Source organism: Thunnus albacares, chromosome 20 (genome assembly GCF_914725855.1).
Source record: "Thunnus albacares chromosome 20, fThuAlb1.1, whole genome shotgun sequence".
Taxonomy (NCBI): Eukaryota; Metazoa; Chordata; class Actinopteri; order Scombriformes; family Scombridae; genus Thunnus; species Thunnus albacares.
The window spans coordinates 2550925-2568845 of record NC_058125.1 but is presented as its reverse complement, the minus strand read 5'-3'; the positions used below and the strand labels follow the sequence as shown (position 1 = coordinate 2568845).

Here is a 17921-nt window from a genome sequence, read left to right as displayed (position 1 = left end):
CTTGTTCTCCCCAGTAGACTAAAGCACAATTAGCACAAGTCCAACAAAACCAAATACCTGCTCTTGCATTGGATTATTATTTATTATTAATTGAAGTTAGAGGTTCCAATATATCAATTCAATGGCTGAATTGCCATTGGTGGTGCCTACCTTTAAGGCACAGGTGTGCTTGCATACTTGAAAGTTACAGTTCGCATACTTGAAAGTTACAGTTGCAAACACTGTACACAAGTGAAGTGTAAGCATTGAAAGGAACTGAGGTGACAGCGATGAAAGCAGCTGAAATGTCAGTTGACATGTAAGCACTGAAAGCAGTAGAATTGTCAGTGGAAGTGTAAAAGGTGAAAGCAGTTGAACTGCCATTTGAATGGTGTAAATTGAACTGTAAACCATAAAAGCAATTTCAGTTGAAGTGCTAGAGAAAGTTGAGGTGCACATAGTTGGAAGTGTTGGTCAGTGTGTAAGAAGTGACAGCATTTGAAATTTTGAAAGCAGTTAGGATGAAAGTGCAACTGAAATGTTAGTGGATGTGCTACAAGCCCCTCCCCCCCTTCCAGGAACCTGTTAGACTGAATAAAACATCCACTTCGTAATTGAATATGGAACAGCCAATGTCAAGGCTACCTGGGGCAGTACAGACCTCTGTTCACCATATTCAAAGTGACATCACTCCTGTTTCCATAGATGACAGAAAATACAGCCAAAGTTGCATGCAGCTTACACAATGTGACAGCCAGGTATGTGTATGTTATATGATGCTGTTATGTAATTTCAGGGTTATGGCATGACAAAGCATGTTATGCATTATCATTCCATGTAATGTAATGTCATGTTATGGTAAAATTAGCCCAGATTCAGGACTGTGATAAATCCTGGATTTACATTTCAGTCTCTGAACAATTAGTTTAGGCAAGAATGTGAAAACTATTACCTCAACCAATTGTAAGACTTATAAAGTGGGGAAAAACTGTCAGGTGGATGCCAAGTCATAAAAAACATGATTTGATCAAGCCGAGAGAAGTCTCTTCCAATAAAGTCAATATAAACAATGTAAAATCAAAGATGGCACAGGATGCTTTCCTTTCTAAAAAGTGGTTGGTGTTTAGCCGGTTCCTGCTCAGCTTGTTCTGGTTAGAACCTATATTACCAGACAAATTGCTTAATTCTGTTTAAGGGTACAACAAATGAAGACAAGAGATAAACCGATAAGAAATGTCTTATCTGGGTGTTTCTTTGAATTCTTAATATGACAAAAGGTAGAAACATATATGCTGCTAAACTTGCATAGCCTTCTCTCTCTTAGCCCAGATTATGAATTACAGAGGAGAAAAGGCATAGCTAAAACAAGATACACTGGAATGATGCAGATTCTGGGTCACAAGCCATCATTGTTTTTACTTGATTGTAAAATTCCCCTTGCCTTCACTCTCTCTATTGTGACATATATCACACAGCTTCATCTGTTGCCTGATCTCTTTGGGATTTAAGGGAAGTGTTTAAATGGACAGTTCAGAGTGCCTTTTTAATTACTTTAAAAATGCGTATGCAAACACATGATAGGTACTCTGCATTACATAGAAAATGAATTATGTGTGTCCTCAAGTATTAGGCGTACATATCTGCAAGATGCAATAAAGCATATGGAAGTAAGTAAGTGCTAATAATAATATAGCATAATATCCATTTTAGAATAACAACAATTGCAGTTTTAACATTGTTATTTCACTTTGCATCATAAACAAAATAGAAGAGAGGTTGAGTTGACAGATACTGTGCAATCTTATTGGTTGAAGTAAATGTAAGGTGTTCAGTTAATCATGTTCCACCCGGTAAACCAGCTGTGTTCATCCATCTAATGACCAGACATAACAAACTATATTGAAACAGTAGGTTTGCCTGTGGTCCTCCCTTCACAGGTTTATTTAGGCCTAGCAGTGTGGACCTCAACCCATAATCCTCCCGCAGACACACCTGTAGAGGTGAGTATAAAGACCCTGGACTGAACTGAGTCAAACATTAAGCTTCAAGGAGTCTCTCTAAAGCAGCTTGCCACAGAAGCTCCACAGACACCAGACCACACCTGAAGATGACTCCCTCTGTCAGCCTGCTGCTATTGCTCCTGCTCGGCCTCTCTCAGGCACATCCTCTCCTGGAAGAAGGAAGTGGAGAAGAGGAGGACGACAGTGTTGATATCAGCACCAGGATTCTGGCCTCCAACAATGCCACAGATGAGATCTTGCTGGAAGGAGACTTGTTGGCTCCCAGAACCAGAAATGCCATGACATGCTGGTCCCAGAGCTGCCTGTGGAGGAAAGCCTCCAACGGCATGGTGATGATCCCCTTCACCATGAGCAGTCAGTTCAGCAGCTGGGAAAGGCAGAAGATCGAGAGCGCCATGAAGGCCTTCCACAGCAGAACCTGCATCCGCTTTGTCCCCCGTCAGAATCAGTACGACTACATCAGCATTGAGAACAAAGCCGGATGTTTCTCGGCTCTGGGAAGAACAGGAGGCAGACAGGTCCTCTCTCTCAACAAGCAGGGCTGCCTCTACCACGGCATCATCCAGCACGAGATCAACCATGCTCTGGGCTTCCAGCACGAGCAGACCAGGAGCGACCGCGACTACTACGTCAGGATCAACTGGGAGAACATCGACCCACAGATGGCATACAACTTCTACAAGCAGAACACCAACAACCTGAACACTCCCTACGACTACTCCTCCATCATGCACTACGGAAGGACCGCCTTCTCCATCCAGTACGGCAGGGACTCCATCACCCCCATCCCCGACCCCAACGTCCAGATCGGACAGAGGCAGGGCATGTCCTATTGGGATATCATGAGGATCAACCTGCTCTACGGCTGCTGACAACACCACATCTGATCTAAAGTTATCATTTAGCAAAACAAATGAACTCAATGCCAAATACAACAAATTCACATTTTTTCTCCATTTACATGTAATGAATAAAATGCTACTAAAATGTATGTGATCCATGACATACTCTTCACATTCTGTGACTGTAATCTTTGAAATGTTCACACAAAGAAATAAACATCAAAGAGCAAATGAAGTTCCCTCATGTCTAAATTATCTATGAAAAAGTTAATGCAGAATGAAATTAATATAGTTGGTTAGCAGAGGAGTGAGTCAAGTTTAATTTAATGTTTTACAGCCTGTTAATTAAGTTCACTTATTGGGAAGATGTTATTTCTTCATTTGTTTCTGAATTCTGTCCTTCCTTCTGTCTACCTCTCTCCACCTCAGGTGCACTACACTAACAAGTTAATTATTTGAAGTCCCACCAAGGTGCAGCACTGTAACATTTACCTGAGGTCTTCCCAAAACCAAAAACATGAGTAAAAGTGTAAAAAGTGGATTAAACAGTATGTTTGACTGCTCGAACATAAACCGCTAATGTTAGCATGCCGGGCTTACTAGTTAAATGACATACTGTTCCATAGCATTAGCTGACTACACTATATTCTGGATTCACAGATCAGGTTATAAAAATCCCTGTTCAGGACTCATCCAGTCCGTGTAACATGGTCCTGGATTCTACTAACTGTTAGACTTTAGGATAACATTATGGACCTGCTGTCCTGCTCTGTATTGGATTCAGGTGAATTTACTTGAAAAGGCTTTCAAATTTCAAATTTCAAACGCAGAACATTTTCTTTATTTTTACGTGATGTTGCAAAAAATTTGGTACATCCATTCACAGTTCCCAGAGGCTGTATTATAATGACTTTGGTGATCCTTGGACTCTTTCTCTAGCACCACCATGAGGTTGAGGTTACACTTATTTATTGAAATATCTCAACAAGTATTGAAAAATTTCATATAAACATTTAAACAGCACCACCAGCCTGTTGACGTGTACAAATACAGTGGTCATCATTAGTATAGTGGACAGTATCTTCACCTGTGATGCAGAATAATGGGGTTCAATTTCCCAATGGGTAGAACTGAGTTTTATAATCTTCATCATCTTGCATGTTCCAGTCAACCAGAGCATGACAGTGAGGATATGAATTCCCTTTACCTACATAGAAACTAATAAATATAGGCTAATCAGAAATATAGAGGCCAGAAGCATACATAGAAATAGTGATTAAACATGTTGTTGGTTTAATGTGTTACCCCATGTGCTGTCTTTAGTTCCATGTTGTTTTGTAATGTTTAACACATTAACAAAGAAGTGTGTTTCTACTCAGTTTGAACCTGGGAACCTTATGTGTGTTCAGCAAACATGATAAGTACAACACAACGGACACTGTTAAAAGATTAATATTAGATAGACAGACAGACAGACAGACAGATAGCTAGATAACTAGATAGCTAGATAGATAGATAGATAGATAGATGTACTTTACTGATCCCAAATTGGGAAATTCTTGTGTTACAGCAGCAGGCTGTACAGGCATTGCACCAGAACAGTAAATATACAAATCAACACGAGAAGAGATAATATATATATATATATATCTATTGAAAAATAAACACAACAAATGACAAAATAAAATAAAATAGCTGACCACAGGAGTATTAGAAAAAACCTTAGCATACACTACAAATATACTAAAATATAAGCATAGGATAACATATTATATATATTAGACAAGTGTGCAACGTTGTTGACAATGTGCTTCGCATGGGTTGGTAAAACAACAGATACAAGTAGAGGGTGCCCTCAAATTCATCAAAGGTAGTTACTATCATTTGAGAAACTGGGAGAATAGATACTGGCCTTTCAACAATCTAATAAGACTCTCCCAAAGATCAAGCATCCTATATCAAATTCTAGTGACATGGTCGTAAAGTAACGCAGAAGCCTTTGCATATTATTATATTACTTTCTACAAAGTACCCTCCCTAGAAATTGGAAATAAGCAAGAGAAAGTCACAACATTCTTAAATTCCCATAAGCTCTCATACAAAGGCATAGATGGGCTTCCTGGTGAACAATACAAATGCTTTGTGGATGAGTTGGCTCCAGTAATAGGAAAGGTCAACAATTTTGGACTTTCCAGTCACAACCCTTCAGGAAGTTGATTTGAAGCCTTTATTTCAATATACAGTATGTCTAAAGTAGTACATCCTGACCAGACAGAATTGATTCCAAGGTGTCAGGGTACTATTAATATTTGAAAGATTTCAATTTGCAACGTAGCAAAATATTTACAAAGGGCTACATTGACAGATACTGTGCAATCTTATTGGTTGAGGTAAATTTAAGATCTTCTGTTAATCATCTTCTACCCAGTAAACCAACTGTGTTCATCCATCTAATGACCAGACATAACAAACTATATTGAAACAGTAGGTTTGCCTGTGGTCCTCCCTTCACAGGTTTATTTAGGCGTAGCAGTGTGGACATAACCCATAATCCTCCTGCAAACACACCTGTAGAAGTGAGTATAAAGACCCTGGACTGAACTGAGTCAAACATCAAGCTTCAAGGAGTCTCTCCAAAGCAGCTTGCCACAGAAGCTCCACAGACACCAGACCACACCTGAAGATGACTCCCTCTGTCAGCCTGCTGCTGCTGCTCCTGCTCAGCCTCTCTCGGGCACATCCTCTCCAGGAGGAAGGAAGTGGAGAGGAGGAGGATGACAGTGTTGATATCAGCACCAGGATTCTGGCCTCCAACAATGCCACAGATGAGATCTTGCTGGAAGGAGACTTGTTGGCTCCCAGAACCAGAAACGCCATGACATGCTGGTCCCAGAGCTGCCTGTGGAGGAAAGCCTCCAACGGCATGGTGATGATCCCCTTCACGGTGAGCAGTCAGTTCAGCAGCTGGGAAAGGCAGAAGATCGAGAACGCCATGAATGCCTTCCACAGCAGAACCTGCATCCGCTTTGTCCCCCGTCAGAACCAGTACGACTACATCAGCATTGAGAACAAAGCCGGATGTTTCTCGGCTCTGGGAAGAACAGGAGGCAGACAGGTACTCTCTCTCAACAAGCAGGGCTGCCTCTACCATGGCATCATCCAGCATGAGATCAACCATGCTCTGGGCTTCCAGCACGAGCAGACCAGGAGCGACCGCGACTACTACGTCAGGATCAACTGGGAGAACATCGACCCACAGATGGCCTACAACTTCTACAAGCAGAACACCAACAACCTGAACACTCCCTACGACTACTCCTCCATCATGCACTATGGAAGGACTGCCTTCTCTATCCAGTACGGCAGGGACTCCATCACCCCTATCCCTGACCCCAACGTCCAGATCGGACAGAGGCAGGGCATGTCCTATTGGGACATCATGAGGATCAACCTGCTCTACGGCTGCTGACAACACCACATCTGATCTAAAGTTATCATTTAGCAAAACAAATGAACTCAATGCCAAATACAACAAATTCACATTTTTTCTCCATTTACATGTAATGAATAAAACGCTACTAAAATGTATGTGGTCCATGACATACTCTTAACATTCTGTGACTGTAATCTTTGAAATGTTCACACAAAGAAATAAACATCAAAGAGCAAATGAAGTTACCTCATGTCTAAATTATCTGTGAAAAAGTTCATGCAGAATGAAATTAATATAGTTGGTTAGCAGAGGAGTGAGTCAGGTTTAATTTAATGTCTTACAGCCTGTTAATTAAGTTCACTTATTGGGAAGATGTTATTTCTTCATTTGTTTCTGAATTCTGTCCTTCCTTCTGTCTACCTCTCTCCACCTCAGGTGCACTACACTAACAAGTTAATTATTTGAAGTCCCACCAAATTGAAGAACTGTAACGTCCACCTGGGGTCTTCCCAAAACCAAAAACATGAGTAAAAGTGTAAGAAGTGGATTAAACAGTGTGTTTGACTGCTCAAACATAAACCGCTAATGTTAGCATGCCGGGCTTACTAGTTAAATGACATACTGTTCCATAGCATCAGCTGACTACATTATATTCTGGATTCACAGATCAGGTTATAAAAATCCCTGTTCAGGACACATCCAGTCTGTGTAACATGGTCCTGGATTCTACTAACTGTTAGACTTTAGGATAACATTATGGACCTGCTGTCCTGCTCTGTATTGGATTCAGGTGAATTTACTTGAAAAGGCTTTCAAACTTCAAATTTCAAACGCAGAACATTTTCTTTATTTTTATGTGATGTTGCACAAAATTTGGTACATCCATTCACAGTTCCCAGAGGCTGTATTATAATGACTTTGGTGATCCTTGGACTCTTTCTCTAGCACCACCATGAGGTTGAGGTTACACTTATTTATTGAAATATCTCAACAAGTATTGAAAAATTTCATATAAACATTTGAACAGCACCACCAGCCTGTTGACGTGTACAAATACAGTGGTCATCATTAGTATAGTGGACAGTATCTTCACCTGTGATGCAGAATAATGGGGTTCAATTTCCCAATGGGTAGAATTGAGTTTTATAATCTTCATCATCTTGCATGTTCCGGTCAACCAGAGCACGACAGTGAGGATATGAATTCCCTTTACCTACATAGAAACTAATAAATATAGGCTAATCAGAAATATAGAGGCCAGAGGCATATATAGAAATAGTGATTAAACATGTTGTTGGTTTAATGTGTTACCCCATGTGCTGTCTTTAGTTCCATGTTGTTTTGTAATGTTTAACACATTAACAAAGAAGTGTGTTTCTACTCAGTTTGAACCTGGGAACCTTATGTGTGTTCAACAAACATGATAAGTACAACACAACGGACACTGTTAAAAGATTAATATTAGACAGACAGACAGACAGACAGACAGACAGACAGATAGGTAGATAGCTAGCTAGCTAGATAGCTAGATAGCTAGATAGATAGATGTACTTTACTGATCCCCAATTGGGAAATTCTTGTGTAATAGCAGCAGGCTGTCCAGGCATTACACCGGAACAGTAAATACACAGGAAATATATATGTCAACACTAGAAGAGATAATACAGATATCTACAGAAAAATAAACACAACAAATGACAAAATAAAATAAAATAGCTCAACACAAGAATATTAGAAAAAACCTTAGCATACACGTCAAAAATAATAAAACATAAACATATGACAACATACTATATACTTTAGACAAGTATGCAAAATTGTTGACAATGTTGTTCACATGGGTCAGCTAAACTACAGATACAAGTAGAGGGTGCCCTCAAATTCATCAAAGGTGGTTACTATGATTTGGGAAACTGGGAGAGTAGATACTGGCCTTTCAACAATCTAATAAGACTCTCCCAAAGATTAAGCATCCTATATCAAATTCTACAGTGACATGGTCATAAGATAATGCAGAAGCCTTTGCAGATTATTAAATTACCTTCTACAAAGTACCCTCCCTAGAAATTTAAAATTAGGAAGAGAAAGTCACAACATTCTTAAATTCCCATAAGCTCTCATACAAAGGCATAGATGGGCTTCCTGGTGAACAATACAAATGCTTTGTGGATGAGTTGGCTCCAGTAATAGGAAAGGTCTACAATTTTGGACTTTCCAGTCACAACCCTTCAGGACGTTGATCTGAAGCCTTTATTTCAATATACAGTATGTCTAAACTAGTACATCCTAACCAGACAGAATTTATTCCAAGATGTCAGGGTACTATTAAAATTTGAACGATTTCACTTTGCAATGTAGGAAAATATTTACAAAGGGTTACTTTGACAGGTACTGTGCAATCTTATTGGTTGAAGTAAATGTAAGATGTTCAGTTAATCATGTTCCACCCAGTAAACCAGCTGTGTTCATCCATCTAATGACCAGACATAAACTATATTGAAACAGTAGGTTTGCCTGTGGTCCTCCCTTCACAGGTTTATTTAGGCCTAGCAGTGTGGACCTCACCCATAATCCTCCTGCAGACACACCTGTAGAGGTGAGTATAAAAACCCTGGACTGAACTGAGTCAAACATCAAGCTTCAAGGAGTCTCTCCAAAGCAGCTTGCCACAGGAGCTCCACAGACACCAGACCACACCTGAAGATGACTCCCTCTGTCAGCCTGCTGCTGCTGCTCCTGCTCGGCCTCTCTCGGGCACATCCTCTCCAGGAGGAAGGAAGTGGAGAGGAGGAGGACGACAGTGTTGATATCAGCACCAGGATTCTGGCCTCCAACAATGCCACAGATGAGATCTTGCTGGAAGGAGACTTGTTGGCTCCCAGAACCAGAAATGCCATGACATGCTGGTCCCAGAGCTGCCTGTGGAGGAAAGCCTCCAACGGCATGGTGATGATCCCCTTCACGGTGAGCAGTCAGTTCAGCAGCTGGGAAAGGCAGAAGATCGAGAGCGCCATGAACGCCTTCCACAGCAGAACCTGCATCCGCTTTGTCCCACGTCAGAACCAGTACGACTACATCAGCATTGAGAACAAAGCTGGATGTTTCTCGGCTCTGGGAAGAACAGGAGGCAGACAGGTCCTCTCTCTCAACAAGCAGGGCTGCCTCTATCACGGCATCATCCAGCACGAGATCAACCATGCTCTGGGCTTCCAGCACGAGCAGACCAGGAGCGACCGCGACTACTACGTCAGGATCAACTGGGAGAACATCGACCCACAGATGGCCTACAACTTCTACAAGCAGAACACCAACAACCTGAACACTCCCTACGACTACTCCTCCATCATGCACTACGGAAGGACCGCCTTCTCCATCCAGTACGGCAGGGACTCCATCACTCCCATCCCCGACCCCAACGTCCAGATCGGACAGAGGCAGGGCATGTCCTATTGGGACATCATGAGGATCAACCTGCTCTACGGCTGCTGACAACACCACATCTGATCTAAAGTTATCATTTAGCAAAACAAATGAACTCAATGCCAAATACAACAAATTCACATTTTTTCTCCATTTACATGTAATGAATAAAACGCTACTAAAATGTATGTGATCCATGACATACTCTTCACATTCTGTGACTGTAATCTTTGAAATGTTCACACAAAGAAATAAACATCAAAGAGCAAATGAAGTTCCCTCATGTCTAAATTATCTGTGAAAAAGTTCATGCAGAATGAAATTAATATAGTTGGTTAGCAGAGGAGTGAGTCAGGTTTAATTTAATGTTTTACAGCCTGTTAATTAAGTTCACTTATTGGGAAGATGTTATTTCTTCATTTGTTTCTGAATTCTTTCCTTCCTTCTGTCTACCTCTCCACCTCAGGTGCACTACACTAACAAGTTAATTATTTGAAGTCTCACCAAAGTGCAGCACTGTAACGTCTACCTGAGGTCTTCCCAAAACCAAAAACATGAGTAAAAGTGTAAGAAGTGGATTAAACAGTATGTTTGACTGCTTGAACATAAACCGCTAATGTTAGCATGCCGGGCTTACTAGTTAAATGACATACTGTTCCATAGCATTAGCTGACTACACTATATTCTGGATTCACAGTTCAGGTTATAAAAATCCCTGTTCAGGACACATCCAGTCTGTGTAACATGGTCCTAGATTCTACTAACTGTTAGACTTTAGGATAACATTATGGACCTGCTGTCCTGCTCTGTATTGGATTCAGGTGAATTTACTTGAAAAGGCTTTCAAACTTCAAATTTCAAACGCAGAACATTTTCTTCATTTTTATGTGATGTTGCACAAAATTTGGTACATCTATTCACAGTTCCCAGAGGCTGTATTATAATGACTTTGGTGATCCTTGGACTCTTTCTCTAGCACCACCATGAGGTTGAGGTTACATTTATTTATTGAAATATCTCAACAAGTATTGAAAAATTTAATATAAACATTTAAACAGCATCACCAGCCTGTTGACGTGTACAAATACAGTGGTCATCATTAGCATAGTGGACAGTATCGTCACCTGTGATGCAGAATAATGGGGTTCAATTTCCCAATGGGTAGAATTGAGTTTTATAATCTTCATCATCTTGCATGTTCTGGTCAACCAGAGCACGACAGTGAGGATATGAATTCCCTTTACCTACATAGAAACTAATAAATATAGGCTAATCAGAAATATAGAGGCCAGAGGCATACATAGAAATAGTGATTAAACATGTTGTTGGTTTAATGTGTTACCCCATGTGCTGTCTTTAGTTCCATGTTGTTTTGTAGTGTTTAACACATGAACAAAGAAGTGTGTTTCCACTCAGTTTGAACCTGGGAACCTTATGTGTGTTCAGCAAACATGATAAGTACAACACAACGGACACTGTTAAAAGATTAATATTAGATAGACAGACAGACAGACAGACAGACAGATAGGTAGATAGCTAGCTAGCTAGATAGCTAGATAGATAGATGTACTTTACTGATCCCAAATGGGGAAATTCTTGTGTAATAGCAGCAGGCTGTCCAGGCATTACACCGGAACAGTAAATACACAGGAAATATACATGTCAACACTAGAAGAGATAATACAGATATCTACAGAAAAATAAACACAACAAATGACAAAATAAAATAAAATAGCTCAACACAAGAATATTAGAAAAAACCTTAGCATACACGTCAAATATGATAAAACATAAACATATGATAACATACTATATACTTTAGACAAGTATGCAAAATTGTTGACAATGTTGTTCACATGGGTCAGCTAAACTACAGATACAAGTAGAGGGTGCCCTCAAATTCATCAAAGGTGGTTACTATGATTTGGGAAACTGGGAGAGTAGATACTGGCCTTTCAACAATCTAATAAGACTCTCCCAAAGATTAAGCATCCTATATCAAATTCTACAGTGACATGGTCATAAGATAATGCAGAAGCCTTTGCAGATTATTAAATTACCTTCTACAAAGTACCCTCCCTAGAAATTTAAAATTAGGAAGAGAAAGTCACAACATTCTTAAATTCCCATAAGCTCTCATACAAAGGCATAGATGGGCTTCCTGGTGAGCAATACAAATGCTTTGTGGATGAGTTTGTCCAGCAATAGGAAAGGTCTACAATTTTGGACTTTCCAGTCACAACCCTTCAGGACGTTGATCTGAAGCCTTTATTTCAATATACAGTATGTCTAAAGTAGTACATCCTAACCAGACAGAATTTATTCCAAGATGTCAGGGTACTATTAAAATTTGAACGATTTCACTTTGCAATGTAGGAAAATATTTACAAAGGGCTACTTTGACAGATACTGTGCAATCTTATTGGTTGAAGTAAATGTAAGATGTTTAGTTAATCATGTTCCACCCAGTAAACCAGCTGTGTTCATCCATCTAATGACCAGACATAACAAACTATATTGAAACAGTAGGTTTGCCTGTGGTCCGCCCTTCACAGGTTTATTTAGGCCTAGCAGTGCGGACCTCAACCCATAATCCTCCTGCAGACACACCTGTAGAGGTGAGTATAAAAACCCTGGACTGAACTGAGTCAAACATCAAGCTTCAAGGAGTCTCTCCAAAGCAGCTTGCCACAGGAGCTCCACAGACACCAGACCACACCTGAAGATGACTCCCTCTGTCAGCCTGCTGCTGCTGCTCCTGCTCGGCCTCTCTCGGGCACATCCTCTCCAGGAGGAAGGAAGTGGAGAGGAGGAGGACGACAGTGTTGATATCAGCACCAGGATTCTGGCCTCCAACAATGCCACAGATGAGATCTTGCTGGAAGGAGACTTGTTGGCTCCCAGAACCAGAAATGCCATGACATGCTGGTCCCAGAGCTGCCTGTGGAGGAAAGCCTCCAACGGCATGGTGATGATCCCCTTCACGGTGAGCAGTCAGTTCAGCAGCTGGGAAAGGCAGAAGATCGAGAGCGCCATGAACGCCTTCCACAGCAGAACCTGCATCCGCTTTGTCCCACGTCAGAACCAGTACGACTACATCAGCATTGAGAACAAAGCCGGATGTTTCTCGGCTCTGGGAAGAACAGGAGGCAGACAGGTTCTCTCTCTCAACAAGCAGGGCTGCCTCTACCACGGCATCATCCAGCACGAGATCAAACATGCTCTGGGCTTCCAGCACGAGCAGACCAGGAGCGACCGCGACTACTACGTCAGGATCAACTGGGAGAACATCGACCCACAGATGGCATACAACTTCTACAAGCAGAACACCAACAACCTGAACACTCCCTACGACTACTCCTCCATCATGCACTACGGAAGGACCGCCTTCTCCATCCAGTACGGCAGGGACTCCATCACCCCCATCCCCGACCCCAACGTCCAGATCGGACAGAGGCAGGGCATGTCCTATTGGGACATCATGAGGATCAACCTGCTCTACGGCTGCTGACAACACCACATCTGATCTAAAGTTATCATTTAGCAAAACAAATGAACTCAATGCCAAATACAACAAATTCACATTTTTTCTCCATTTACATGTAATGAATAAAACGCTACTAAAATGTATGTGATCCATGACATACTCTTCACATTCTGTGACTGTAATCTTTGAAATATTCACACAAAGAAATAAACATCAAAGAGCAAATGAAGTTACCTCATGTCTAAATTATCTGTGAAAAAGTTCATGCAGAATGAAATTAATATAGTTGGTTAGCAGAGGAGTGAGTCAGGTTTAATTTAATGTTTTACAGCCTGTTAATTAAGTTCACTTATTGGGAAGATGTTATTTCTTCATTTGTTTCTGAATTCTTTCCTTCCTTCTGTCTACCTCTCCACCTCAGGTGCACTACACTAACAAGTTAATTATTTGAAGTCTCACCAAAGTGCAGCACTGTAACGTCTACCTGAGGTCTTCCCAACACCAAAAACATGAGTAAAAGTGTAAGAAGTGGATTAAACAGTATGTTTGACTGCTTGAACATAAACCGCTAATGTTAGCATGCCGGGCTTACTAGTTAAATGACATACTGTTCCATAGCATCAGCTGACTACACTATATTCTGGATTCACAGATCAGGTTATAAAAATCCCTGTTCAGGACACATCCAGTCTGTGTAACATGGTCCTGGATTCTACTAACTGTTAGACTTTAGGATAACATTATGGACCTGCTGTCCTGCTCTGTATTGGATTCAGGTGAATTTATTTGAAAAGGCTTTCAAACTTCAAATTTCAAACGCAGAACATTTTCTTTATTTTTATGTGATGTTGCACAAAATTTGGTACATCTATTCACAGTTCCCAGAGGCTGCATTATAATGATTTTGGTGATCCTTGGACTCTTTCTTTAGCACCACCATGAGGTTGAGGTTACATTTATTTATTGAAATATCTCAACAACTATTGAAAAATTTAATATAAACATTTAAACAGCATCACCAGCCTGTTGACGTGTACAAATACAGTGGTCATCATTAGCATAGTGGACAGTATCTTCACCTGTGATGCAGAATAATGGGGTTCAATTTCCCAATGGGTAGAATTGAGTTTTATAATCTTCATCATCTTGCATGTTCTGGTCAACCAGAGCACGACAGTGAGGATATGAATTCCCTTTACCTACATAGAAACTAATAAATATAGGCTAATCAGAAATATAGAGGCCAGAGGCATACATAGAAATAGTGATTAAACATATTGTTGGTTTAATGTGTTACCCCATGTGCTGTCTTTAGTTCCATGTTGTTTTGTAGTGTTTAACACATGAACAAAGAAGTGTGTTTCCACTCAGTTTGAACCTGGGAACCTTATGTGTGTTCAGCAAACATGATAAGTACAACACAACGGACACTGTTAAAAGATTAATATTGGATAGACAGACAGACAGACAGACAGACAGATAGGTAGATAGCTAGCTAGCTAGATAGCTAGATAGATAGATGTACTTTACTGATCCCCAATTGGGAAATTCTTGTGTAATAGCAGCAGGCTGTCCAGGCATTACACTGGAACAGTAAATACACAGGAAATATACATGTCAACACTAGAAGAGATAATACAGATATCTACAGAAAAATAAACACAACAAATGACAAAATAAAATAAAATAGCTCAACACAAGAATATTAGAAAAAACCTTAGCATACACGTCAAATATAATAAAACATAAACATATGATAACATACTATATACTTTAGACAAGTATGCAAAATTGTTGACAATGTTGTTCACATGGGTCAGCTAAACTACAGATACAAGTAGAGGGTGCCCTCAAATTCATCAAAGGTGGTTACTATGATTTGGGAAACTGGGAGAGTAGATACTGGCCTTTCAACAATCTAATAAGACTCTCCCAAAGATTAAGCATCCTATATCAAATTCTACAGTGACATGGTCATAAGATAACGCAGAAGCCTTTGCAGATTATTAAATTACCTTCTACAAAGTACCCTCCCTAGAAATTTAAAATTAGGAAGAGAAAGTCACAACATTCTTAAATTCCCATAAGCTCTCATACAAAGGCATAGATGGGCTTCCTGGTGAGCAATACAAATGCGTTGTGGATGAGTTGGCTCCAGCAATAGGAAAGGTCTACAATTTTGGACTTTCCAGTCACAACCCTTCAGGACGTTGATCTGAAGCCTTTATTTCAATATACAGTATGTCTAAAGTAGTACATCCTAACCAGACAGAATTTATTCCAAGATGTCAGGGTACTATTAAAATTTGAACGATTTCACTTTGCAATGTAGGAAAATATTTACAAAGGGCTACTTTGACAGATACTGTGCAATCTTATTGGTTGAAGTAAATGTAAGATGTTTAGTTAATCATGTTCCACCCAGTAAACCAGCTGTGTTCATCCATCTAATGACCAGACATAACAAACTATATTGAAACAGTAGGTTTGCCTGTGGTCCGCCCTTCACAGGTTTATTTAGGCCTAGCAGTGCGGACCTCAACCCATAATCCTCCTGCAGACACACCTGTAGAGGTGAGTATAAAAACCCTGGACTGAACTGAGTCAAACATCAAGCTTCAAGGAGTCTCTCCAAAGCAGCTTGCCACAGGAGCTCCACAGACACCAGACCACACCTGAAGATGACTCCCTCTGTCAGCCTGCTGCTGCTGCTCCTGCTCGGCCTCTCTCGGGCACATCCTCTCCAGGAGGAAGGAAGTGGAGAGGAGGAGGACGACAGTGTTGATATCAGCACCAGGATTCTGGCCTCCAACAATGCCACAGATGAGATCTTGCTGGAAGGAGACTTGTTGGCTCCCAGAACCAGAAATGCCATGACATGCTGGTCCCAGAGCTGCCTGTGGAGGAAAGCCTCCAACGGCATGGTGATGATCCCCTTCACGGTGAGCAGTCAGTTCAGCAGCTGGGAAAGGCAGAAGATCGAGAGCGCCATGAACGCCTTCCACAGCAGAACCTGCATCCGCTTTGTCCCACGTCAGAACCAGTACGACTACATCAGCATTGAGAACAAAGCCGGATGTTTCTCGGCTCTGGGAAGAACAGGAGGCAGACAGGTTCTCTCTCTCAACAAGCAGGGCTGCCTCTACCACGGCATCATCCAGCACGAGATCAAACATGCTCTGGGCTTCCAGCACGAGCAGACCAGGAGCGACCGCGACTACTACGTCAGGATCAACTGGGAGAACATCGACCCACAGATGGCATACAACTTCTACAAGCAGAACACCAACAACCTGAACACTCCCTACGACTACTCCTCCATCATGCACTACGGAAGGACCGCCTTCTCCATCCAGTACGGCAGGGACTCCATCACCCCCATCCCCGACCCCAACGTCCAGATCGGACAGAGGCAGGGCATGTCCTATTGGGACATCATGAGGATCAACCTGCTCTACGGCTGCTGACAACACCACATCTGATCTAAAGTTATCATTTAGCAAAACAAATGAACTCAATGCCAAATACAACAAATTCACATTTTTTCTCCATTTACATGTAATGAATAAAACGCTACTAAAATGTATGTGATCCATGACATACTCTTCACATTCTGTGACTGTAATCTTTGAAATATTCACACAAAGAAATAAACATCAAAGAGCAAATGAAGTTCCCTCATGTCTAAATTATCTGTGAAAAAGTTCATGCAGAATGAAATTAATATAGTTGGTTAGCAGAGGAGTGAGTCAGGTTTAATTTAATGTTTTACAGCCTGTTAATTAAGTTCACTTATTGGGAAGATGTTATTTCTTCATTTGTTTCTGAATTCTTTCCTTCCTTCTGTCTACCTCTCCACCTCAGGTGCACTACACTAACAAGTTAATTATTTGAAGTCTCACCAAAGTGCAGCACTGTAACGTCTACCTGAGGTCTTCCCAACACCAAAAACATGAGTAAAAGTGTAAGAAGTGGATTAAACAGTATGTTTGACTGCTTGAACATAAACCGCTAATGTTAGCATGCCGGGCTTACTAGTTAAATGACATACTGTTCCATAGCATCAGCTGACTACACTATATTCTGGATTCACAGATCAGGTTATAAAAATCCCTGTTCAGGACACATCCAGTCTGTGTAACATGGTCCTGGATTCTACTAACTGTTAGACTTTAGGATAACATTATGGACCTGCTGTCCTGCTCTGTATTGGATTCAGGTGAATTTATTTGAAAAGGCTTTCAAACTTCAAATTTCAAACGCAGAACATTTTCTTTATTTTTATGTGATGTTGCACAAAATTTGGTACATCTATTCACAGTTCCCAGAGGCTGCATTATAATGATTTTGGTGATCCTTGGACTCTTTCTTTAGCACCACCATGAGGTTGAGGTTACATTTATTTATTGAAATATCTCAACAACTATTGAAAAATTTAATATAAACATTTAAACAGCATCACCAGCCTGTTGACGTGTACAAATACAGTGGTCATCATTAGCATAGTGGACAGTATCTTCACCTGTGATGCAGAATAATGGGGTTCAATTTCCCAATGGGTAGAATTGAGTTTTATAATCTTCATCATCTTGCATGTTCTGGTCAACCAGAGCACGACAGTGAGGATATGAATTCCCTTTACCTACATAGAAACTAATAAATATAGGCTAATCAGAAATATAGAGGCCAGAGGCATACATAGAAATAGTGATTAAACATATTGTTGGTTTAATGTGTTA

General features: G+C 40.7%; 6 protein-coding genes across 6 annotated transcripts in view; 5 read left to right on the top strand and 1 right to left on the bottom strand.

Annotated features, from left to right (window-relative positions):
• Positions 1–17921, bottom strand: part of LOC122970732 (AT-rich interactive domain-containing protein 5B-like) — a 52612-nt gene that overhangs the window by 8341 nt on the left and 26350 nt on the right. The window lies entirely within an intron of this gene.
• On the top strand, positions 1750–2959 carry LOC122970735 (high choriolytic enzyme 1-like). The gene has a single exon (XM_044336911.1). It carries the CDS (start codon positions 2087–2089, stop codon positions 2870–2872), a length of 786 nt encoding a protein of 261 aa, XP_044192846.1. The 5' UTR covers positions 1750–2086; the 3' UTR covers positions 2873–2959.
• On the top strand, positions 4552–6410 carry LOC122970734 (high choriolytic enzyme 1-like). Its single transcript, XM_044336910.1, has one exon. It carries the CDS (start codon positions 5526–5528, stop codon positions 6309–6311), a length of 786 nt encoding a protein of 261 aa, XP_044192845.1. The 5' UTR covers positions 4552–5525; the 3' UTR covers positions 6312–6410.
• LOC122970737 (high choriolytic enzyme 1-like) lies at positions 8804–10127 on the top strand. Its single transcript, XM_044336912.1, has one exon. It carries the CDS (start codon positions 8979–8981, stop codon positions 9762–9764), a length of 786 nt encoding a protein of 261 aa, XP_044192847.1. The 5' UTR covers positions 8804–8978; the 3' UTR covers positions 9765–10127.
• On the top strand, positions 12262–13425 carry LOC122970739 (high choriolytic enzyme 1-like). Its single transcript, XM_044336914.1, has one exon. The coding sequence runs from the start codon at positions 12421–12423 to the stop codon at positions 13204–13206; it is 786 nt and encodes a 261-aa protein (XP_044192849.1). The 5' UTR covers positions 12262–12420; the 3' UTR covers positions 13207–13425.
• On the top strand, positions 15705–16795 carry LOC122970740 (high choriolytic enzyme 1-like). The gene has a single exon (XM_044336915.1). The coding sequence runs from the start codon at positions 15864–15866 to the stop codon at positions 16647–16649; it is 786 nt and encodes a 261-aa protein (XP_044192850.1). The 5' UTR covers positions 15705–15863; the 3' UTR covers positions 16650–16795.

Excerpts from the sequence above, each read along its gene's own strand:
- LOC122970735 (XM_044336911.1), top strand. The coding sequence starts at position 2,087 with ATGACTCCCTCTGTCAGCCTGCTGCTATTGCTCCTGCTCGGCCTCTCT.
- LOC122970734 (XM_044336910.1), top strand. The coding sequence starts at position 5,526 with ATGACTCCCTCTGTCAGCCTGCTGCTGCTGCTCCTGCTCAGCCTCTCT.
- LOC122970737 (XM_044336912.1), top strand. The coding sequence starts at position 8,979 with ATGACTCCCTCTGTCAGCCTGCTGCTGCTGCTCCTGCTCGGCCTCTCT.
- LOC122970739 (XM_044336914.1), top strand. The coding sequence starts at position 12,421 with ATGACTCCCTCTGTCAGCCTGCTGCTGCTGCTCCTGCTCGGCCTCTCT.
- LOC122970740 (XM_044336915.1), top strand. The coding sequence starts at position 15,864 with ATGACTCCCTCTGTCAGCCTGCTGCTGCTGCTCCTGCTCGGCCTCTCT.